Source organism: Rhinatrema bivittatum, chromosome 10 (assembly GCF_901001135.1).
Source record: "Rhinatrema bivittatum chromosome 10, aRhiBiv1.1, whole genome shotgun sequence".
In the NCBI taxonomy this organism is placed as follows: Eukaryota; Metazoa; Chordata; class Amphibia; order Gymnophiona; family Rhinatrematidae; genus Rhinatrema; species Rhinatrema bivittatum.
The window spans coordinates 72,849,770-72,875,476 of NC_042624.1; the positions used below are offsets into that span (position 1 = coordinate 72,849,770).

Genomic DNA, 25,707 nt, shown 5'->3' on the forward strand with positions numbered 1-25,707 from the left:
TGCATGCATGAGAGAGAGCATGGGAGTGAGAAGCTTATGTGTGTGTGTGTGTATGCATGAGAGAGTGCATGGGAGTGAGAAGCCTGTGTATATGTTTGAGAGAGATATTGGTAGTGAGAAGCCTCAGTGTATGTTTGAGAGAGTGCATGGGAGTGAGAAGCCTGTTTATGCATGAGAGCAAGCATTGGAGTGAGAAGCCTGTATTTGTGTATATTAGAGAGAGAGCATGGAAATGAGAAACCTCTGTATATGTTTGAGAGAGAGCATGGGAGTGAGACGCCTGTGTATGTGTATGCATGAGAGCAAGCATTGGAGTGAGACTCCTGTATGTGTGTATGCATGAGAGAGAGCATGGAATGAGAAGCCTGTGTGTATGTGTGAGAGAATGCATGGGAGTGAGAAGCCTGTGTGTGTTTGTGAGAGAGAGAGCGCATAGTTGGGAGTGAGAAGCTTGTGTGTATATGTGTGAGACAGAGCATGGGAATGAGAAGCCTGTGTGTCGTGTATGTATGTGAGAGAGAGCATGTGGGAATGAATCTGTATGTGCTTTTTAGAGAGAGGGCATGTGGAGTAGAGTGCCTGTGTGGGTATGTGTGAAAGAGAGAGAGTATGTGGGCATGAGATCTTGTGGATGTGAGAGAGAGAAATTATGTAGGAGTGGGAGCCTATATGTGAGAAAGAACATGTAAGAGTGAGAGCCTGTGTGTGTGTTGAGGGGGGGGGGGAGTGGGAGCCTGCATGTGAGAGAGTATATGAGAGTGAGAGCCTTCATGTGAGAGTGAGAACCTGGGTAAGAGACAGTGTGTGGGAGTGGGAGCCTGCATGAGAGAGGAAGGAAAGAAAACAGGTGAAAAGAAACAGGTGAAAAGAAAAGAAAGAGAATAAAAGAGACCTTGAAAAAGGAATTAGGAAAAGACAGACAAAGGGAAAACGAGACTGTAACCAACTGATTAGAAAAATAAGATCAGACAATGAAGGTAAAACCAAAACTTATTTTGACTTTCATTGACTGAAATATGCTATTTTTGGGAATGTGCTTTTCTTATATATTTCAATTTTACTTTTTCTTCAGAATTCCACTGTTCACAGAGTCTGGTTTCTTGGGTTTTCCATTTCAATCTTGTCTGCAAGTTTCTGTTTCTAATTTATAGGTTCTTATTCTGTCTGTGTTGCGCATGTGTGACAGAGTGTGGTATTTCGGCTAGTGTATAGTTTCTCTGTAGGGATTTGTAGCAGTCCAGCTTGTTTGCCAGTAGGTGGTGAATTAGTGTTCTAGGGCCTGGTGTAATGTTTGCCTTGCTGCCTTTTCATAGATAAGGTTGCTGCTGTTGCGTCCTGAGAGTTACTGCTGTTATGATATGGTATGGCAAGTTCTAGATAGTTTTTTATCTTATTTTTGTAGGGGTTTGTATTACTTCACAATGTGCTTGGCAGTGGAGGGAGTTTGTTTTGCTGTTAATCCTAGTTCTGCTCTGCACCCATTACAAATCTTTTCTTATGATTCTTATGATTCTTGCTGTTTTATTGTAGTTATGATATATTCTGCAATTTTGGAAAGAAGATTCATAAATGAATACATTATGATGTTTCTGTGAAGTGTTGTTTACTTTTTATATATTTTTGTGTATTTATAAACTGCAATACATATAAAATAAATTAATCCAGATCAAAAAGCTATTTTTAATATTGTTAAGTGCTTGAAGTAAAATATTTTAAAGCATCACTCGTGATGCATGATGGCTGTTGCAGACTACAAAGAAATCCATTGTCAGGTGCATCCTAAGGTATTATTTACCGATAAAAGTACAATTAATAGGGTTCAAACCTATATGCCTACTGCCCACCCATGTTAACTTGGGCCCCCCGAAAAATTCAGTTCTGGCTACACCACTGCTACTTACACTTTTTATACTTCACAGTATTTCCCCATCCTTGGATGGGCTTTTTCTACTAGTAATGTATAATACTTGAGTAGTTTCTATAAATGTATTACAGTCCAGAAAAGTGAACCAGAGCACTGAAGCTCTCTCTTTAATGGTGAATTGGGAGCCACAGCTCTCAAAAAGAAGTTGCAGTGGCACACAAGGAGTAATGCTTATAAACAAGTTGAAAATCCCTCTTTATTATCAAATCCTGGTGTGTTTACTGGGGGATTCAAGATGGCGTCTTAGAGGAAAGACACGTTGTGTGGAGCTCCAAACACTGTATTTCTTTTTTCTTTGGGATCTCTGCTATGCTGCATACCAAGCGGAAGGGAAGGGTAAGGGAAGGTTCCTCAGCTCCTTCTCTACCCACTCCAGTACAACAGCATATCAATGGCTTCTTCACACCAGCAGAAGTCAAACCACCAGGTGAAGTGTCCGCTGTAGCGGCAGAAGGAAATAATTCTTCTGCACTCATGGACAGTCCAACCTCCTCAAGCCCTGGTGTTCCGGTAATTTCTTCCCCTCTTCTTCGTACTGTGATTTTGGGACCAGCTACTTACCATGATGGTTGGGATCGCCGTCGAATATTGCAGCAGCTGAGGCCGGCTCCATTTTGTACAGCCCAAATGTTGAAGAAGGACGTTCTGCAGGCTGCTACTGCCAGTGTGTCAACAAAATTCGGCGGTCGAAGCGGATCAGCAGGTCCACTCCTGCAGGAAGGGAAGAACCGGTTGGTTTTCATGGTAGCATGGCTTCTAACCGCTGGGAATCTGAACTGGTTAAACCAGCAGAAATCACTTTGGATTCTGTTTGGAGAGCCATTGTATCTTTAGAAAAATCGATTGTCACTTAGGTTTCAGTTACTACTGATATATATCATCGTACACAGGTTTTAGACCCTTTGGTCTCCTCTCACAATTCAAAGTTAGAAGATTTAGATCAAAAGATGAAACAGCTTCAACTGATTCAGAATAATTTGATTCAAGGAGACATTGTTAAAACTAAAAAGCTGGAGAATTTGGAAAAAGCTCTCAAATATTTAAATTTGAGAGTTTTGAATTTCCCTAGAATGAATCTAATTTCCCCACGAGACCAGTTTAATAAATATCTTATGGATGTTTTAAAAATTGCCTCTGAATTGTTGCCTCCTATTTCTAAGATTTATTTTACTTCTGTTGGAAAGAAAGATGCTGATCAGGGTAATCAAGCCCTCGCTACAGTGCCTTCAGATATTTCTGCTTTTTTGGAGTCTTCTGGAGTTGACCAGATCATTGACCATGGGACTTTATTAGTTTAATTTTTCCTTCTAACCGTGATATGATTCTTAGATTATTTCTTTGTAATAGAGAGTTTTTGTATTTTGGCCAAAACATTTGGATGTACCCGGACATTGCTAGATCTAGGGGGGTCATTTATCAAAATGCGATAAGGCGTTTTCGCATGTGTTAAGGGCTTATCGCATGCGAAAAGCCCCGTTAACGCATGCGATAGGCCTTTAACGCATGCAAAAACGTGTTTAACGCATGCGATTGCACCATATCGTATGGTGTGATGCAAATTCAGAAAATAGGAAGAGTTAGGGGCGGTGAGTGGGCTGGGTTAGCCTGTCTGCGAAGAGCTATCGCACAGCCATAATGCCGATTTTAACTACACCTCTCTGGATTGCGTTAGGCTGTGCGATAGCTGCCGTGACCTTGCGGTAAGGTTTCATCGCCATTTGCAATGTCTCCCGTAAGTCCTATTTCAGGTGAATTGATGGGTCCAGAGCCTTGGGGAGAGACTGACTGACTGACTGACTGGCCATAATGTCATGGCCCATAGGTAGGTATTTGTATCCCTATGGTAGGCCCACCTAGTAACTCGAGGTGGGGTTTAGGTAAGAGAGTAGGGGGTTAGGGGCCACTTTGACATTCTACGTGACACCTACGAACAGAACAGTGGTCTCTTGTGAAGATTCGCTGGCCTTCAGAATGAGGAAACTCACTCCAAGATGAGATTTGGGCAATGTTCTCTCAACCTAGCTTGATGTTACCCAGGTAGAGAGTCCCTCAAGCTAGGTTGAGAGAACCTTGCCCAAATCTCATCTTGGAGTGAGTTTCCTCACTCCGAAGGCCAGCAAATCTTCACAAGACACCACTGTTCTGTTCGTACAATGTCAAAGTGGCCCCTAACCCCCTACTCTCTTACCTAAACCCCACCTCGAGTTACTAGGTGGGCCTACCATAGGGATACAAATACCTACCTATGGGCCATGACATTATGGCCAGTCTCTCTCTCTCTCTCTCTCTCTCTCGTCTAGGACCATTAACAATGGTCCCCTGGTGGTTGAATGCAGGAAATACAACAGGTCTGGCACTTATCGCTGAATCTGAAAATGGTATCGCAATTTGCACTAACTTAGCTCTTCGCAAAGGTAATTAGCGCAAATTGCGATAAATGCTATATTAGCATAAAACACGCCCCTTTTGCTATCGCATGCGGTACTTACCGCATTTTGATAAATCCACCCCTATTCAACAATACAGAAATTTTTTTAAGCTTTGATTCAAGAAGTTAGGCAAATAGAGGCACAGATGATAATGTTATCCCTGTAACTGCATCCTGAAATTTAATAATGTAAGATATGTATTCTTTAAACTCTCAAAACTGAGAATATTTTTTAGATTCTCATGTGTCTGTAGATGCTGCTTTCTGATGTAGCTATCGTACTATTGAGGAATAGTCTGTTAGTTTTTTCTTTCTTCTTAGTTTTGCTTTTTACCATTGCCTGTTAAATAATATGCTCTATAGAGCCTTGGATCTCCCATTTTACCAGATACTAGGGTCTAGGGTAATTTTGTTTGTTTTCTCTTTTAATCTTGATAATGTTACTTTTGCTTTATTACTTTGACCCCTATTTCAGTGACAAGTGTATTGTTGTCTAAATATTTTAAAATTCAATAAAACATAAATTAAAAAAAATCCCTCTTTATTTTTTCATAGTAAACACTGCTTCTTCAGGGTATGTGCTAGCTGCAACCCATTGATAATTCAATGGAGACTATGTACCCCCCACCTCCCCAACCCAAAATTAGCACTCCTCCCCTTGCCGCCCTCCTACCTGTCCAGCTGATGGAGTCCGACCACTCAACCCTCTGCCTGCTTCCGATCCAGTAGCTTTGCAGAGTGCATGCTTTATTATAGAATAAGCATGTTCCACTGCTGAGAGTGCCAGAGCCTGCACAGTGCAGACACACAGGGATACCACAAGTGTATTCTATAGATAGATAGATAGATAGATGCCTTGCAGCTGCACTGTGTACTGCTTTTACAGCTGTAATTCATCCCAAGTGACCTTAATTAACCTCAGCTGTGCCCAGAGATCCTAAAGGCAACAGTGTGCCAATAAATTCAATTACACATCTTACATTGATACAGAAAGGTATCTAGATTGTGTACTTATACCTATTTTCAATTTGATTTTTTATATTTTCAAAATCTGATGTATTTAGTAATTCTGTATATTATTAAAATCCTTTTTAAGTTGAGATGCTTATTTTTCCATTAAATATATTTAAAAAAAATCACCAAGGTGCTAACCAACAAACCTCACACAGCATTAGTGTCTAAGAGATATTGTGAGTTAAAGGTACATCTTCCTTAAATTCATGTGATGTGCCACATTAACACAATGGCAAAATGCAGCAAAATTTGGCATGGACAGACAGGAGAATTATATAAGGCATGGAACAAGGAAACAAATTCACGGGTTTTGAATTAAAAGTAAATACTGTAATAAGTTGTGTGATGCCTTTTAAATATCCAGCATAAATGATGATGTAGTACTTGAGTTTTCAAGCCCTCACAGGCCTCCTCTTTAGAGGTCAGTTTCCTCTTCTACCAATATGGCTACAAGACCTGTACATATAAATTACTGAAAATTACTGTTAGCATTAGCTGTTACAGAACAATCAGTGACATTAAAAACAACGAGGTCAATATTCACAGTCATTTAGATGGATAACTTGGGAGGGCTAGTTTTTTATATTCCCCTTTCTTATCCAGCCCACAGTTAACTGGATAAGGCTTTATCTGGCTAAGATTTAGCCCAAATAAGAAAGGGGAGTGTTGGGGGCATTCTGGGATGGGGAAAGGTTAGGTGAATAACTTACCCTGCTAACTCTGATATTAGGTGTTTTGCCAAACTCTGGACATACCTGAAAGCAAGTCTAGTTAACCGGGAACAATTTCCCAGATAACTTTAGGCTTCACCAGCTAAAGTCAAAAGAATGTAAGCCAGTTAAGTGGCAAGTTGAGGCTTAAAAACAAAAAAAAAGATTGCTGACCCTACTAATATTTCCTCCCTCCTATCCAAGGTCCAAATGTTCGGCCCTGCTGGGTCACGCCCCTTCCCCCCCCCCCCCCAAACCCCCTTCAACTGTTTGGAAAGTCTAAGCACTGCGGCCGGTCACCCTTCCCTTTTCCCCTTGGGTGGGAGGGAGGGAGGGAGGAGTGGAAACATGTTAGGGGTCAGTAGGTCCGCAGTCTTTCTATTTATTTATTTTTATTCTTTTGAACATAGCCAGTCAAGATTAAAGTTTTCCGGTTAATTGTAGTCGCATAACTTCATACCTAGCCAGCTATATTCAAAAGAATATCCAGTTAGGTTTAAAGTTTTTCAGCTTCAGTTAGTCGACTAACTTTAATTGGGGCTTCTAAATGGGACGTCTATCCAGTATCCAATTCATATATCATAGATTGTTCAGTTTAAGTTCCTTGTAATAGCTCTTGTATTCACTTGTTTTATGTTCCAACTGTAACAGTTCTTGTATTCACTTGTTTTATGTACTGCCTTTGAGCGAAGTTGTAGTTTCTTGTAAACCGGGGTGATCTGTATCCCATACAGGAACTTCGGTATATAAAAGTTAAAAATAAATAAATAAATATCTGAGACAAGTTATGCAGCTCATTGTAGCTGGATAACATGTCTGCTTACTAGCTTATTAAACATTGCCCCTATATAATCAGTTAAAATGGGATGCTGAAAGTAGGGCGTAATTATTTTTTAAGCGATCATAATTATATTGCTTTATTTCAGGAAAATGTGATTTAAAAATTATCAGGGGCAGTTTTCAAACTGTGCAATGGGACAAAATCTGGGTGGACTTTTTACCTGTGGACTTTGCCCTAGCTTTCAAAGGGAGCATATGCACGTACATTGCCTTGGAAGCTTGCCGTCTGAACAAAATATTCGAGGTGACTAGTACCTGCTTTTTCTGCAAGTAGAGCTTTGCTGGAAAAGTGCCCACACGCTTTTCCTCCACTAGTCTTTCTACTATCCGAAAGAGTAAATAACCGATTCACATCTACCCGTTCTACAGACACTCAGCCCGATCCAGTAAAGTCCGTGGGAGAGCGGACTAACGCCCGCTCTCCCGGCGCGCGCACCGGCCCCTCGCCGGTGCGAGCGATCCAGTATTTAAATGAGGCGACGCGGTGCAAACGAGGAAAAGGAGGCGCTAGGGACACTAGCGCGTCCCTAGCGCCTCCTTTTGGCCTGGAGCGGCGGCTGTCAGCGGGTTTGACAGCCGACGCTCAATTTTGCCAGCGTCGGTTCTCGAGCCCGCTGACAGCCACGGGCTCGGAAACCGGACGCCGGCAAAATTGAGCGTCCGGTTTTCGGCCCGACAGCCGCGGGCCGAATTCAAAATTTTTTTTTTTTTTTTTTTTTACTTTTTTTTACTTTTGGGGACCTCCGACTTTATATCGCTATGATATTAAGTCGGAGGGTGCACAGAAAAGCAGTTTTTACTGCTTTTCTGTGCACTTCCCTGGCGCCGGAAGAAATTAGCGCCGACCTTTGGGCGGCGCTAATTTCTTAGAGTAAAATGTGCGGCTTGGCTGCACATTTTACTTACTGGATCGCTCGGGAATACCTAATAGGGCCATCAACATGCATTTGCATGTTGAGGGCGCTATTAGGTGCCGCGGGTGGGCCGCGTGTTTTCCTCCCCTTACTGAATAAGGGGTAAGGGAAAACACGCGTCCAGAGCAGGGTGACAGTGCGCTCCGACGGAGCACACTTTACTGGATCGACCTGACTTTTGGGAGAGGTAAGCCTCACTCACAGAATGCCTGGATGAATAAATGTGCCTATAGCTATTTCCTAAAGTATGCTAGTGAGGTCTTGGATTTCAGTTTATTTGGGAACAAGTTTCAAACAAGAGGACTGGCAATGGTGAATATGCGCTTCTCACATTCTGCTAGCCTAACTAGTTTCAGAGAAGGTACATCTAATAAAGTCTGAGAAGAAGATCGAAGCAGACAACATGGATGGTATAGTCTGAGAACTGTATTAAAGCAATTTTCAAAAACCCTTTTACAAGTTAAACTGCACTTTAATGCATAAAACCTATTGATAATTCAATGGCATATATTGTAGTTTTAAATGTATCAATCCTTTTGAAAATTACCTCTAAGTGCTCTTTTGCCACATAAGACAATTCAAGCATTGTAAGCATAGATAGAATTTGAAATGTAATAGGTGGTAGAGAATTACAGAGTGATGCTGATGGATGGGCCTATATTAGGTGTGACAGGTGAAAACTAAGTGAGGCTGTATATAACAGCCTATAACAGCGGGAGTGTGTATATAACAGTGGCACTACGAAACAACGAGCTGAATGAATAGCGGGAGTGGAGAAAAAAAAGAAAAAAAGAAAGAGATAAGAACTTAAACATGTCAATGATCGAAAAAATATGATAAATATTTTGTGAGGATTTGGGTGGAGCACTTAGGTGTTGGGAAAGAGCTCAGTGAAATAGTGAGAGTTAGGTTTTTAAAAAGTAGTGGGTCACGTGATGGGATTTTAAAAAATAAAAAAACAGCATTAGTTGGGAAAGAGTAAATGAGGTGACTGTGTGTGCTATATACACGATACTGGTTGCAGCCCTATGTGGGCAAGAGCCAGGCGACTGTGAAGGCACATTTATTCTGATACAATTTCCCAAAACTTTGTTTTGAGATATGATGGGTAAAATATAATTCCTCCTTTTTAGAGAGGTGTTTGATTGATAGATTTATATAAGGAGGATTTTGAAGCTTTACATAATCATTTGTTTGTGGTTCAAAGATAAAGAAACGACATGTTTAAACAGTGTTTTGGATGTGTGCAGAGAAGGGAAGACAATAATTAAAAATGACCGCAACGTTGTGGGGTAAAGGATCTTGGAGGATAATAATGTTGTCTATAGCTATAGTAAGAAGAGAAAGGAAAGTGGTGGGTTTAGGTGGAAAGATAACTTCTGCTTGGCAGTGTTACAGGGTTATTTTTGGTTTTTTATTGCAATTTAGAACAAGTATACATCAAGAATATAACTCTTGCGGAGAAATGATGAAAATCCAATTTCACAAGAACAGAAAAGAAAAAAAGCAAATTTAAAATATAGATCATGATTAAAGCTCTATCAAGTCCTCCAAATATAAAGGACCCAAGCCAATAATGCAAAGGAAAAAGAAAATATCATTTATCCAAAGACATAAAGTGGTAAATAGAGCTGTTGTGATTCTTACATGAGCCAACAGGTTAAGAAAGAAATAGTCAATGAAACAGTGGGTAGCTATTGACTACATTTATCCCTGAGAAAAACCAATAGCTGCTGTGGATCTAGAAAAATATAGCAAGCATTTTGAAAGGACACAGTGCATTTGCAAGGAAACAAACAAAAAAAGGGCCCCTAATTGATCCATTTTATCTTTCACTGCAAGAAACAAATGTCTTCCTTCCTGCATGGTTCCAGCCATATCAGGAAATAATCATTCTTTAAAATTAAGAAACATCATGCAGTGCCCCCCCCCCCCCCCCCCCCCCATATCAAGACCCAGTCCCTGTCGGTCTCCAGGATAAAATTCACCATTGCAGTTGAAGTCTTGGCCATTTCTTCATCAGAATTTTCCAATAGGGTCATTGTACCTAAGCTGTCAAGGGACAGTTGTGAGGCAGGAACAGAGCCAGAACTGAATTTGGGGGGGGTGGGCATTGTGCTAACCTCCAACCCCATCTCTGTCCTAATTTTGCATTGCCTCCAGATGTACTTTCAGTATATTAGGTCAGGGCTTCCCAAATCTTTAGCCAGTGTGACCTCATTTTAGCACTTGCAAATTCACATGACTCCAGAGAGTGACCAAGGTTCATCTGCAACAATCACTCCATTCTCATCATCCCTACATTCCAACTGATTCCCCATCCTCTACATCTGGTCCTTTTTCTCAACCTCCATCCCCTTCCAGAGGGCATCCTCTCTCAACTTCTACCCCTCCAGCAGATCCCCTCTTACACCTCCCAGCTCCTCTCACCTTCCCAGCCCATCCTTTTTCTCACACCCCCTCCCACACTTTTCACATCCTCCAAGCCATTTGTATAACCCCCAATTGATTCTCTCTCATCCCCTTCTTCTCACTCCATTCTTTCTCCCCTCCAGCGCTTTGCTCTCATCCTATTCAGTTGATACCCTCTCACTCCCAGCCTCTCTCTGGCATCCCCCATTATCTTCTGTCATTCCCCCCACTCACCTTCCACAGCTAATCCCTCTCCCATGGATCCAACCTTCCAACTCTTCTTGCATCTGATCCTTCTCATCAAACAGCTCCTTCTCCAAACATCCCCTTGGCCAGGGTCAGCAGCAACATTTTCCTTTGGGCCCCAGGCCAAAGGTGGATGTCAACTGGTGGGAAGAGAAAGTAGGCTGATGGCAGGGGCAACATTTTTCTGTTGGGTAGGATCAGTGGTGGGTAAGGAGAGAGAAACAGTGGCAATCTTCCTGGCCTTTGTACACTCGGCCTATCCTTCCTCTTATGGCTGGTCCAAAGCCTGATCTGCACGTGGCAGCAGAATGTGTATTTAAAGTCAGTACAGGTTCTGTGAGCCAATGCAAGCTCACAGGCTCTGCAGCAGCCCCAATCCCTTTTTGCACAGACTTCCTGTTACCACAGAAACTCATGCGAAGGCGAGACCATCGTAGGACCTTTGAGTGCATGCTGGCTTACAGGCCCTATGCTGACTTCCACTGCTACTGCTGCTGGCAGCATCTGAAGACCACTGCCCTTTGAGGCACTTGTGATCCCAGCTGGAGGTTTTGTGACCCCATTTGGGGTCCCGACCCACAGTTTAGGAAGCCCTGCCTCAGGTACTTCTTAAGCACATCTGCAGCACTTTTGGAAAATAAATAAGCCTAAAGTTCCTCCTCCTGAACACATTTCCTAAAATATTGTTTATTATGGAGGATCTCAGTATCTTTTATTTAGATGACTCCGCACCTTGCATTTTTCCATTTTTACTTCCAGGTGTCCAGTACAGAAAGAAGGTGCTGGAGGACCTTTCTTGTGTCTGAGTGGGGCTTTTTCCAGCTAGCCCACTGTCCTGCTGCTCTGGTTGCAATACCCAGACTGAGCCGGAGCACTTTCCTGCTGCCAGTGACTCTGTCCCCGACATGAGGGGGACTTTTTCCAGCTAGCCCAGTGGTGGGCAAACTACGGCCCATGGACCAAATACGGCCTTTAACGTGTTTTAATCCAGCCTGACTATCACTTGGGGACACTCCATTATGTGTGACCCACTCATGCTCCGACCTGCCTGCCTGACGTCATCATCAAAGGCCAAGTTATCACCCTTGATGACACTTGATTAGGGAGGTCGGAACATCGGCGGGTGGCAAGGGGAGGCCCGTTCATCAGCGCTGGTGAGGTTCTCACCCCCTGCCAGTGAGGAGAGACCCAGTTCATCGGCACTGGGGGGATCCCACCCCCCGCCAGCAAGGAGAGATCCCATCTGTTGGCACTGGAGGGGTTCCAGCCAGCGAGAAGAGACAGTGATGTGGCAGCAGTGCCTACCGGAACCTTGCTAGCAGGGCCGAAAAAGAAGAAAAAAAGACAAGGCAAGCCCAGGCCAGGAGGGCCGAAGTGAGGAGAAGGGAGATGCAGTAGCAGTGCCTGCCAGAGGAGAAGAAAATAGACTGGTAGTGGGCTGCCACTTCAACCCAGGCTAGTGGAGCTGAAGAATGACCAGAGGTACAATTGTGTGTTTGGGAACATGCTTGTGAGTTTGCCTGTGAGACAGAGATTGGAAGCCTCCTTGTGTGTGTGTGCCTGTGTGTGAGAGAGAGTTTGGGAGCCTGTTTCTGTGTGTGTACCGCTGTGAGAGAGAGAGATTGGTAGCCCGCTTGTGTGTGTTGTTGTGAAAAAGAGAGAGATATGTTGGGAGCCAGCTTGTGTGTGAGAGAGAGAGAGAGAGAGATTGGGAGCCCGCTTGTGTGTGTTGTTGTGAAAAAGAGAGAGATATATTGGGAGCCAGCTTGTGTGTGTGTGAGAGAGAGAGAGAGAGAGATTGGGAGCCTGCTTATGTATGTGTGTGTGCCTGTGTGAGAGAGAGAGATTGGGAGCCTGCTTATGTGTGTGAGGCTGTATGAGAGAGAGAGATTGGGAGCCTTCTTGTGTGTGTGTGCCTGTGTGTGAGAGAGAGAGATTTGGAGCCAGCTTGTATAAGAACATAAGAACATAAGAAAATGCCATACTGGGTGGGACCAAGAGTCCATCAAGCCCAGCATCCTGTTTCCAACAGTGGCCAATCCAGGCCATAACAACCTGGCAAGTACCCAAAAAGTAAGTCTATTCCATGTTACCATTGCTAATGGCAGTGCCTATTCTCTAAATGAACTTAATAGCAGGTAATGGACTTCTCCTCCAAGAACTTATCCAATCCTTTTTTAAACACAGCTTTACTAACTGCACTAACCAAAATTCCAGAGTTTAATTGTGCGTTGAGTAAAAAAGAACTTTCTCCGATTAGTTTTAAAAGTGCCCCATGCTAACTTCATGGAGTGCCCCCTAGTCTTTCTATTATCCGAAAGAGTAAATAACCGATTCATATCTACCCGTTCTAGACCTCTCATAATTTTAAACACCTCTATCATATCCTTCCTCAGCCGTCTCTTCTCCAGGCTGAAAAGTCCTAAGCTCTTTAGTCTTTCCTCATAGGGGAGCTGTTCCATTCCCCTTATCATTTTGGTAGCCCTTCTCTGTGCCTTCTCCATCGCAATTATATCTTTTTTGAGATGTGGTGACCAGAATTGTACACAGTATTCAAGGTGCGGTCACACCATGGAGCGATACAGAGGCATTATGACATTTTCCATTTTATTCACCATTCCCTTTCTAATAATTCCCAACATTCTGTTTGCTTTTTTGACTGCCGCAGCACACTGAACCAACGATTTCAATGTGTGTGCCTGTGCCTGTGTGTGAGAGAAAGAGATTGGGAGCCTGCTTGTGTGTGTGTACCTGTGAGAGAGAGAGAGAGAGATTGGGAGCCAGCTTGTGTGTGTGTGCCTGTGTGAGAGAGAGAGAGATTGGGAGCCAGCTTGTGTGTGTGTACCTGTGAGAGAGAGAGAGAGTTTGGGAGCCTGCTTGTGGGTGTGTGCCTGTGAGAGAAGAGAGATTGGGAGCCAGCTTGTGTGTGTGTTCGTGTGTGTGAGAGAGTTAGATTGGGAGCCAGCTTGTATGTGTGTGGGCCTGTGTGAGAGAGAGAGAGATTGGGCGCCTGCTTGTGGGTGTGTGCCTGTGAGAGAAGAGAGATTGGGAGCCAGCTTGTGTGTGTGTGTCTGTGTGTGAGAGAGGGAGATTGGGAGCCTGCTTCTGTGTGTGTGCCTGTGTGTGAGAGAGAGAGAGATTGGGAGCTAGCTTGTGTGTGTGTGCTTGTGTGAGAGAGAGAGAGAGAGATTGGGAGCCTGCTTCTGTGTGTGTGTGCCTGTGTATGAGAGAGAGAGATTGGGAGCTAGCTTGTGTGTGTGTGCTTGTGTGAGAGAGAGAGAGAGAGAGATTGGTAGCCCGCTTGTGTCTGTTGTTGTGAAAAAGAGAGAGAGAGATGTTAGGAGCCTGCTTATGAGTGTGTATGCCTGTGTGAGAGAGAGATTTTGGGAGCCTGCTTGTGGGTGTGTGCCTGGGGAGAGAGAGAGAGATTGGGAGCCAGCTTGTGTATGTATGCCTGTGTGTGAGAGAGAGAGGTTGGGAGCCTGCTTATGAGTGTGTGTGCCTATGTGAGAGAGAGATTTGGAGCCTGCTTGTGAGTGTGTGCCTGTGTGAGAGAAAGAGAGATTGGAAGCCTGCTTCTGTGTGTGTGTGTGTGTGTGCGTGCCTGCAGGGCTGGTGCAATGTCCCCCACCCTTGTTTATTCATTGTCTGTCCCAGGCCTACCCAAAAAAATCCCAGCTCCCTTCAGTGATACAAACTTTGAAAACTGTTACCATCTGCACACACCACTCCCCCCCCCCCCAGGTATTAGGTGCCCTAGTTGAACCTTATAGCCTTGCTCAATGCTCCCCATCCCCCCACCCCCAACCTCCCCCATCGACCCACTCTACAACCTTTCCCATCTGCCCACTCCACACACACAGTTAAGGGTTATGCATTTATAATATTTTACATGAAAAATATCTAAGTGCCATATTCTGAGGAAAAGATATCACATTATATTTACATACACTGCTGTGATGCTAACCAGAAATCCTGTAAAAACACACTTGGAATCCATATGGTATTAGGCCTATTGTAACGTGTGTTGTGTGTGAGCTTGACCCTCCAATAGCCCTAAAACACTAATGCACTTCTTATTAGGAGAATACCTCACCTCAGTCACACATGCAGAACATAAATAGACCCTCACCAAATATAGAATAGAGCAACCATAAAGTAGAAATCTAAACGTGACAAAACCTGAACTGGAAACCACCAGAAGCCAGACTCTCTATGCAGTGGAACAATAAAAACCAGAACCATTTCTCAAACATCAAATAAATAAACAAACATCTCAAACATCAATAAAATCAAGGGATCCAAGATGGTAGATCAAGCTAGACGTGCCTGAGGTTATTCTCATCTGGTCTTTTTGATTTCCTTTGAATATGCCTCATTCTGCTAGGAATTGGCAGGCCAGAGAGCGAGAGGCTATGAGCACTCCCTTGGCGACTCAAGTTACAGGCCCGATGGACGCCCATATGCGGCAAGGAGCTTTGATTCTGGGAGTTGGCTCGCGGGAAAATGTTTGAGAGGAAGTCAGAAGTTAGTTCCTTGGGCTTTTTGGATAACCGTTTGCAATCTGTTGAAAATGGTGTTAATGAGAACAAGAATTCCTGTGAGTTTTTGAAAAAGGATATTGGTAACATCACAGACATTCAATCCAATATGATTAAGGAAAACCAATTTATTTCCAACAGACTGGAATAATTATAAAACTAAGTGCAGGGGAGGAGCCTTCATTTCATAAATTTCCAAAAAGATCCTTTAATTCCCCCTAAAGACGTGAAAGAGATACTTTATTTATTTATTTATTTAGAAACTTTTATATACCGGTATTAGTGTTAGATATTTATTTATTTATTTATTTGACTGGGATTCTCAAAATTCCTGGGCAAGCATTGCCTCTTGTCTCAAAAGTATATTATATTCCACTCTTTAAAAAGGGTAGTTGCCAGGTTCTTATGGCCTGGATTGGCCACTGTTGGAAACAGGATGCTGGGCTTGATGGACCCTTGGTCTGACCCAGTATGGCATTTTCTTATGTTCTTATGTTCTTATGTCCTCCTGATCAAAAGGCGATTCAGGTTCTAACAACTGTTGAACCATCCCAGATATGGATCTTACTAACATATTGGACACTACTCAGAAAGAGTTAGTTACTCCTGCTACACTCATCGTATCTTTTCTCCTGGAATCTGATAGAGATTGGTTATTAAGGATGTTTTTTCGTCACTGTATGAAAACCTTTATGGATCTTAAAGTCTGTGCCTATCCAGATTTGGCAAGATCCACTCAAAGAAAAAGGAAGCAGTTTTTACTGTTAAGGCCCAGAGTATTAGAAATGGGTGCTTTTTTCCTGCTTAAGTTTCTATGCAACTGTATTATTAAATACCAGAATGTGTCATATCTTTTTTTTTTTTTTTTTACCTTCACAACTCACCTCTTTCTTGAATGATAAAGTACCAACTGTCTTAAGTTCTTTTCCTACTGTTTCTTCTCCTATTGCTCTTGATTGAGTGCATGATTCTGGCAATTTAGTCTGTTAGTATTGATATATTGCTCTCTGTATACGCTAGATCTTTTCCTGTTAAAGATCAGAAGTTTTATTCCTGTGGTAGTGTAATTGGATCCTTCTATAGAGGACTTAGATTATAAAAGACATTACTATCATTGGGGGTTTTTTTTTTCATTATTTCCTTTTGTCATTTATATTTCTTTATGTCTTCTTAATTGGAAATTCAAATGATTTCTTGAAATGTATTGAAAATGTATAAATTTAAAAAAGCCAATAAAATCAAGAAATAAAATAAATACATAATCATAATAGCAAAGACATGCTAATAATAATATTCCAGAAACAATGACAAATAAAATATCTAATAATTAAAAACTCACAAATTTTTTAAAATGTCCCCAAATACCAATAAAATATTTCAAAAGAACAGTCACATTAAATATCACCCAAAACATAAAACTAAAAAGGATTATTTTATTTATTTATTTTAATTTGATTTATATTCTGATTATAAAAATTCACACTCTCCATACTAGGGAACTTTTGATTTCCCAGTCACCCTGAGATTGTCATGGATTAGTGGGAGTGGGGTGCACCAAACTTTATCCTCTCTTTCTTATATTTACATACACACACACACATGCACACACATGCCCTGCTTTGGTTGAGATCTGCCAGCAGCCCTAGGCCCTCCTCTTCATTTCAACTGCTAGCAGGTTGGTATCCACCTGCAGCCCCATTCTTTCACTCTCTCACTTACAACCCAGACAAGTTCCCATTCATACCCACATATCCCAGGCAAGCTCCCATTCATACCTACCCAAGTGCCAGGCAGGCTCCCATTTTCACATTCATACCCCCTGCCCATCCTAGGAAGACACTCATGCATGCATGTGCACACATACACACACACAAACGTCCCCCTGGCAAGCTCCCATTCACACACATGCATGCCTCCAAGGCAGCATCCCATTAACACACACCCACTCATCCCAGGCAGCCTTCCATTCACTCACACACACACAACCCAGGCAAACTCCCATTCACTCACACACATATGCAGACCAGGCAGGTACTGCGAGTTGAGAATAGAGGAAGTGCTAGTACCGCGAGTGTTGAATTACCGCAGGGCCAGCACTTGAGGAGTAACTGCAGGATGGGCTTCTTCAGCTGCCAGTGGAATGGAGATTGCTGGCACTGTACGGGCTTTCTGATTGTTCTGCTGGGTCCACCAACAGTAGCATGAGGCTCAACTTGCTCCCAACACTGCCCCCACCCCCAGGTGTGCCGTCCTGTGCAATTGCATAGTTTGCACACCTGGTCGCGCCGGGCCTGTGTGCCTGTGAAAGAGAGAGATTGGGAGCCTGCTTCTGTGTGTGTGCCTGTGAAAGAGAGAGATTGGGAGCCTGTTTGTGTGTGTGCCTGTGAAAGAGTGTATACGATCTCAGGCTCACTGGAAATTAAAAGTTTCCAAGTATGGGGGGGGGGGGGGGGGGCGATTTTTTTAATCCTTATTGGTTTTAATTATTGGGTGTTTGATATGTCAGCTGTTTTCAAATATTTGATTGTTTTTGGGAAATGTTTAAAGTTTTTTTTATCCTTATTCTATTTGCCATCTGTTTTGAAATATGCTTTTCATTAGTATGGTTTCCTCACTGTTATGATTGATTTATATTTCTTGACTTTCTATTATGAAGAATGGTGATATTTCTGTTTTTTATTTATTGCACTACAGTTGAGTCTGGTGGTTTCCAGTCCAGTTTTTTGTCTGCACCTTACTATTTATACTTATGGCCTGCATTTGTGACTGAACTGCTAACTGGAAAAATGTCTTGTATCTGTTGGGGTGAAGGTTTTTCTGACTTTGGTAGAGACTGGGGATGCATTGGGTGCTAAAAATGATGGCACTTAAGCCTGCTGGATACTGAAATGCCTGCAGCAAGTTTTGGAAATTTGATTGATGTGTCAAGGTCTGCCCTGCCATCCCATCCTGCCCTGTCATGCCATCCCGCTCTGCCCTGCCATGCCCCACCCTCCAGCCCTCACTGCGCTCAATAACTTGTAATGTGACACCAAGAGAAAAAAGTATGCCTACCCCTGAGCTAGCCAATTCTCATTCTGTCCCTGTTTTGATGTCTGGAATGAGACACAGCACCTTCCTATTGCCAGGTCTATTCTCCTCCTGCTGATGTCATCAAGCAGCCCAACTCTTAAGCTGGGCTGCTGCCAGGGGTGGAATATTGCTGGGTGGGTTTCTCCCAAAGGACAAACCTAATAGCATTGCCCATTTTGGAGCTTCTTTTGGGAGAAGCAGGGACCTAAGGGGGGGATGGGTGAGGGTGGAATTGATTCGGATCCTGTGTATAGTTGATAGGGTATTTATGATGTAATGTTTTGGGGGGCAGTTTAAGAATTGGGAAAGAGTGTTCATATTTTACTTACATGATGCAGCAAGGTACTCCTCAAGTGAGAGAACAGGTGGTGTCCAGCTGTATTGGGGTTGTTTTGTTTTGCTATTATATTGAATGTTATGATACTGTGTTATATTATGTAAACTGCTACTTCATTGGTATTGTACTTTACAGTGTAAACCGCTTTGGGTCTCTTTCGGAGAAGAGATGCTATATATGCATCAAATGTAATATAATGTAATGATCCTTAATTTGATTATCCTAAAAGATTTTAGACTCAGAGAGGTTAATTTTCAAAATGGTTTGTGCAGCTAAGTTCACAGCTTAGCCGGGCAAATGTGAGGGTTTCAAAAGATTTCCCTACTGTCTGCATAAGTTTTAGCTGGATGTTATCCGGATAAAAAAGAAGCATTCTGGTATGTGTGGGTGGGGGTGGGGGTGGGGGATGGAAAAGAAAGGAAGGAGATGATAAAAAGATCTGTTCACAAATCTGACCCAGAAAGATCCATCTGATCCTGAGTTTGTCACCAAGATTGTATGTGCAGAGAGTAATGAGCAGATTATGCAGTAACACTGCAGAAGTAACTATGGTGGAATCAAGCAGAGACTTTTAGAAATATGTGCTGCAGACTAGGTAAAGAGACTGAAAAGAAGCTGCACTTTAATTTTCTTTCCTGCTGTCATCTATGTTACTAATTATAAAAAAGGAAATAAAAATCTTCCAACACTGAGAGGGTTATTTTCAAAGAAATCTCTGAAAGTAAAAAAGAAATGGCCCTTTACAAATGGAGCCCCTGGGCTGCTAGTCCCTGATAGAAAGTTCCAGAGGTCTTATCTCAAATCGTTATTCTCCAGGATTCCCTGAGCAGGGGGAAGACACATTTTCTATGCCCTGTGCAGAGGCGTACCTAGAGTATTTGGCACCTGGGAACAGATACTTCTTTTGCACACACCCCCAAAATATAATTTTAAAATGTCCTAAACATCAATAAAATATTTCAAAACAGAAGACACATCAAATAATACCCAACAATTAAAACTAATAAGGATTTTAAAAATCTCCCGTTCTCCATATCTGTCATCCTAAGATTGTTGTAGACAGGGGTACACACACACACACAATCAATATGCTCCCGCTCTCTCATATACACACATACATGCTTGATGAGAGACAGAGGGAGTATGTGTGTGCATGAGACACACACACACTTTCTCTGTACCTCTCTCACACACACACACATCCTCTGTGTCTCTCTCACACACACAAATGCTTCCTCTGTGACTCTTTCATATGCTACCAAACGCACGCGCTCCTTCTATCTCACTCTCTGTCTTTCATACGCACACATGGAGACAAAACTGAACTGGAAACCACAAGCCAGATTCTGTATGCACTGCACCAGTGGAAAAGCAGAAAATTACTATTTCTCAAAACAATACAATCAGAATAGTAAAACCATGCTAAAAAATATACATTTCTAAACAGCTGATGAATAGACCAATATTCAATAATTAGAAGCCCCTGTACAAATTCTTAAAAATTTCCTAAACATCGATAAAATATTTCAAAACAGTAGACATCAAATAACACCCAGTAATTAAAATTAATAAGGATTTTAAAAATCTTCCACTCTCCATACCTATTACCCTGAGATTGTCGTGAACTGGGGATACACACACATACAAAGACACAAACAATATATGCTCCCTCTGTCTTTCACACACACGCATACATGCTTGGTGAGAGACAGAGCGAGCTTGAGTGTGTGTGTGTGCGATAGAGACAGACACATGTTTCCTCCGCCTCTCACTCTCAGACATACACGCTTCCTCTTTATCTCTCACACAGGATTCCTGTCTCACCCATGCACACATACACACATGCTTCCTCTCTCTCACCCCCACCCCCGAACACAAGCACCCTCTCACACATACGCACCCACAGGCACACACACATTCACTCTTCTATATAGTCACTGTCTCATACACCCAGGCATCCTCTCATACACCCACACACCCTCTCTCACACACATACACACACACACACCCAACCAAACATCCTTATATACACACACACACTCACTCACACACACACACACTCACACACACCCTGATACTCACACACATACACCCCAAACACCCTCATACACACACAAACTCACCCATACCCCCTCATACACACACAAACACACCCATGCACTGACACTCTCACATGGCCAGTTTCTCCTTTCTTCGGCCACTGGCGGCACTGCAGGGCCTCTTCTGCCATCGGCTTCTGGAGTGCCGGCGGCAATGCTGAGTCTGTTCTTCTGCCGCCGCCCCCAGGAGCGCTGGCGGCAACCCTGGGCCTGTTCTTTGTCGCCAAGCTAGCTCCAGGAGATGCTGGCAGCACCTCTGGCTTCTGCCACTGCAGCTCCTTGCTTTTGCTGGCGGGGTTTCCCCCACCACGTCACTGTTCGCACTGCCGCAGGACCTTCCAGGCACCCAGGGTGGACCACCCCCCTCATCCCTCCCCCTTAGCACGCCTCTGGCCCAGTGCGTGGCGGTTACTTAAATCCCAGTTAGGAGTTATGGTATACAGCCGTGATGAGTGATTCATTAAACAGCGAAAAGCACAACAGAGTCAAACTGTTTTCCAACAATACTTTTACTGAGTTTTTGTGCAATGATGATGTGTTCTTTACGGCTGTGTCTTCAGATATAGATGTTACAGTCAAGTTTCTTAATAAATTTGTGACCTTCTTTGTTCTTTAATTTTTTAATGGTTGTAAAAGCATTAGTGAGTATAGTTTTCCTTGTCCTTCCACGTGGCTTAGGGTCAATGCTAAACTTTCCTCCCATGTAGATGGAGTAGCATGTTTAGTCCTATTTAAATACAAACTCTCATCTCCTGCCTTTTCTAACTCACATTCTCTGATACTGTTACCATTTCCCTTCTCCCATAATCTCCGGCAGGTATGTGAGGTCCTTGACGGGGTCTACAGTGATTTCTTTCTCCTCTTCTTCCTCTCCTCTCCTTTGGATGGCTGAAGGTCATCCCTCCTTTGCATGCTTGTGATCTCCCAGGTCCCTTCATGGTGAAGAGACCTCTCCCTTGAAGTTGCCAAAAACAAAAGCTGAACCCCTAATATATGGGAGCTCAAAAAAAAAAAACCCCCCTCAATAAAATTCTATTTACAAAACATAGAAAAACCCATGCTTTAAGGAGAGTGGAACAGCTCCCAGCTCGGCAACATAAAAGAGTCTTCAATATGGTCTTTCAAAAATAAAGAAAGGCCCTCTGATTCCGTGTCTAAGCCAGATCTCATTGTGATATCCTCAGAGGCTTAAGTACTTCCTAGCCTGCTGAATCCAGACGCCCTTGGCGGATAACAGAATCCAAAACAGGGCACAGCCAGGAGCGAGCATGCTGCCACTGTGAGGGAACAGTCCAGATAGCAAAGTTAGCTGGATTAACTTATCCAGCTAACCTTGGAGGCATATTCAATAGCGTGGCCACGCTATAACCGGCTAACTTTCGGACAGGCCTTTGGTCCGATCAGACTTAGCCGGCTAACTCAGCTCCTCCTGTTTATGCCCCCTAAGTTATCCCACTAAATTCTAGCCCCCCAATGAGTTAAGGTCACATATCCAGCTAGAATTTAACTGGATATGTGCCCAAATATTAATTTAGCCAGCTAACTCCTAAGGTATCTGGCTAATGCTTCTGAATATGGATCGCAGTATTTGTGTCAGAAGAATCCACCAGCGGATCTCTCCCATATGGGGGAGCCAACTCCCCAAACTATTATTGTTTCCTCCCCATTAAAGAATCGTTTTATCCTGACTTGGTAGAGAACCAAGGGGTCTCTACACAAAATTGCCTTCTTGATACGTATGAATGAGAAGAGGCAGGAGGGATTTAGACTCACATGCCGTGCATAGGTTTTTATGAAACATTTGTGTGCACACTTTTGCAGTCATAACTTGTGCGGGTCACTCGGGGGGGGGGGGGGGGGATCATTTTCAAAGTGGATTTATGCGTTTAAGTCCTTCTTGGAAAATTGGTGTAACTTATACCCGTATTTGCTTGTCTTTACCCCCAAGTAGGCAATTTTTGAGTAGCCTGCCCAGTTGCAAACTACAGGGGTGATTTTGCTGTTTGTACTTTTTGCAAATTTTCAAAAAGAAACTGTCTGCATTGTTTGAGAAAATTATCCAGTGCAAAGCCCGTGCATTAAAAGCATCAGCGTATTTTGCACCTGCTATTTATGGGAGCGGCAGAGGGGCTTAAAATAGCAGGTGAACATTTGAGAATTGAATGCATCAGTGCTGCTTTCCTTCCTGCCCAAATGTCTCTTTTTTTAATGAGGCTATAAGTATGTGCTCGAGGCAATCAGTGCACCCTTTTAGCTGCATTTGAACAGGGTGCTTTTCAGTCGGGACATTTTACCTGGGTAAATAACTTTGAAGATTTTTGGCCAAACTGCATGTTCTTGGCAGCACAAGACACACAATCGGTCACATATACCCTCTGATATAATGTGTCCACCACAGGATAGGAGATTGTTTTTAAAATGTTCTTTTTTCCCTGGTACATTAATGACCTCTAGTGGAGGAAGTTGATCTCATTATTCCACCACAAATGAATTATAACAAATAGGTGTGGCACTTAGTACTTTATCTGTTTGATTGGAATGAGAGAGTGTGATTTATGTTGTGGTATGCTAAATTTAAAAGTAATCTGCAGAATTATCTTATTGTAAATTGCAAGCATGCTGGAAATTTTAAATATTGCATACTGCTTTGAGACATTTTGGGAAAAAGCAGCCTATGGAGGTAATTTTAAAACATACATGTGTAAGTGTGCGTATGATTTAAAATTCCAGCGTACCTTCGCTCGCGCACCGATAAGCATATGTATGGGCATACGCGAGCTCATTTTAAAATTACATTGCCAAACTTATTCATACACTTTTACACCTGCTTATTGACATGTGCAAGTGAAATCAGACTTGTCTGTTAGTTACAGCTTTTAGATGGGAGGTCTGGGTGAACTGGTGGGGGTTCAGGATGAAGTGCTAGAGGGTATAGATGAATTGTAGATTGAACCAGGTGAACTGGCAGAGTTATCAGCTACCTGGGGATTTAAAGTACATGTGCAAGTATTTTCAAAATGGTATAATCACATGCTTTATAAATCACCTGCTTCTGCATATCTATCGAGGTTATTATGCATATATGTTATCTTTTTCTCACCTAGAGTATATGTGCATATGTTTATAAAATAGGTAGAGAGGGAGGTTGACAGTCAAACAAATACACACAAAGGCATTTGGCCGCAAGCAGATCTACACTAGTATTTTATAACCATTTGCATATTTTATAAAATACACGCATTTCTACCTCATAACATATAAGTGTATGTAGGCTTACAAGCAAATACATGCAGTGCATTGAAAGAAAGTATATCGGTGCATTGAATGCACGCACTTTTCCTGTTTTAAAAATATATGAGTGAATATTTTCCCCGCAAAAATAAAGTAGGACTTACTCATGTAAATCAGTGTCTTTTAAAACATGTACGCATCGATGAAATTGCCAGTTTTACCAATTAGTCCACAAGTTTGGCCAGTCCTTCTGCAGATCGTCGAGACCCTCCTGGTTCTTCAGCCTGAACTCCCCCAGTTCACCCAGTCAGTACTACACATCAATCATGGATAATTAGCAGGGGTAAAATTACACAAGTAAATTGGCAAAGGTGCATGCGTGTCATTTAAAATAGCAATGTATGCACATAAATGTTGGCCTTGCCCCAGACCACCCCTTTTTTTTGCGTGCCAAAGTGAACATAAGCCTGTACTTTCAACTTTTCTAAACAATATAATTCGCTGGTAGAGGCTACTCATTTTTATGTGTGTAATGCTTTGAAAATTTGCCCAATAGCATGAGCTTTCTCGCATTGAAAATATACGTGCGTACTTTTGGAGTAGAACTACACAATTTATTATTATTATTCAAATTTATATTCCACATATTTCAACACTCAAAGCAGATTCCAGAATTAACATACATAATTAAAACACTTAAAATAGATATCAAAAGAGAAACAATAAAACATAAAATAGATATAAACTCTGCAGCTCCTTCCGCACAGTTTGTAAATCACTAGCATAAATCTCACTGTGACCACTTGTGCGCGTAAATGCTGTACTGCAGATAGGTTTGAAAGTTAGGCTTCCTGTTTGTAATCACTCTGAGGACAGGGAAAGATCTACAGAACTTGAATGTAATCCACTTTGAAGTGGTTGACCAGTCACAAAAAGTGGAATATAAATTAAAAAAGATTTCTGAAACCCCAGAACAATATGGATTAGAGCACAAATTTTCAATGTATCCCCAGGCAAACCTCCAGCCTGACAGTCATTTAAAAGAATAATCATATATATATATATATATATATTTTTTTTTTTTTTTTTTTTTTTTTTTTTTTAGACAAGAAATTAAATAGTTTGCTAGAGAGGATAACCAAAAGAAGGTATTTGGAAGCTGAAAAGCTATTGCATCTTTTAAACATTCCTGGTTTCTAAATTTGTTTCAGTTCAGAAAGTATGCAAATGTAGGATAAATCCCACCACAAAATTCATTAGTATATAACTTTAAATAATGAATATATATTTAATGCTCTAGTTAACTCTGATGTATGTTTTTCTCTGCAGAATTACATTGTACTGAAAGTTCATTCCTTTGAGATGTTTCATAGATTTTAAACAAATTAAGTTTGATGAATGCTGTGGTGCACCTGTAAGAAAATTCTGTTCTTTTCTTTCCAGGGTCTGAGCATAATCTTTCACGTGGCCTTGGCACTCCTAAAGGTAAGATTTTTTGCTTATTCCAGAAACATCTTTTTTTTTTTTTTTTAGTGTTTATCTTCAAATTCTAAACTTGTCTCCTTATTCCATCCCATTTCTGTTCTTGTCTGGCAAACATCATACATAGAAGTGTTGGTTCGCTCATTTTAAACATTCTATAAATTCATAAATTGGCATCCCCAATAAACAGAACTGTAACCTTCTCTTTCTTGAACATCCAGGTTTAAAAGCAGCTTACATCATCTTGTTATTTGGAGGGGTGGGGGAGATGTAAAAAAAAACCATAGAGAGTTTGGGAAAAAGTACAAAGGAGAGCAGCAAAAGGAATCCGAGGTCTAGATAATAGAACCTGCAAAAGGTTGGATTGGGTCTGTTTAGCCTAGAGAAGAGAATACTGGGATAGGAAGACTTGGAAGGATGACTTGATACAAATACTTAAGGGATGGTTAGGAAGCTG

The 25,707-nt window shown here is 42.1% G+C and overlaps 1 protein-coding gene across 1 annotated transcript in view; it reads left to right on the plus strand.

Annotated features, from left to right (window-relative positions):
* RABGAP1L (RAB GTPase activating protein 1 like) overlaps positions 1-25,707 on the plus strand; it is a 768,100-nt gene that overhangs the window by 518,118 nt on the left and 224,275 nt on the right. Inside the window, 1 exon segment of the mRNA XM_029618149.1 lies at positions 25,212-25,253. Coding sequence (XP_029474009.1) covers positions 25,212-25,253 — 42 coding nt within the window.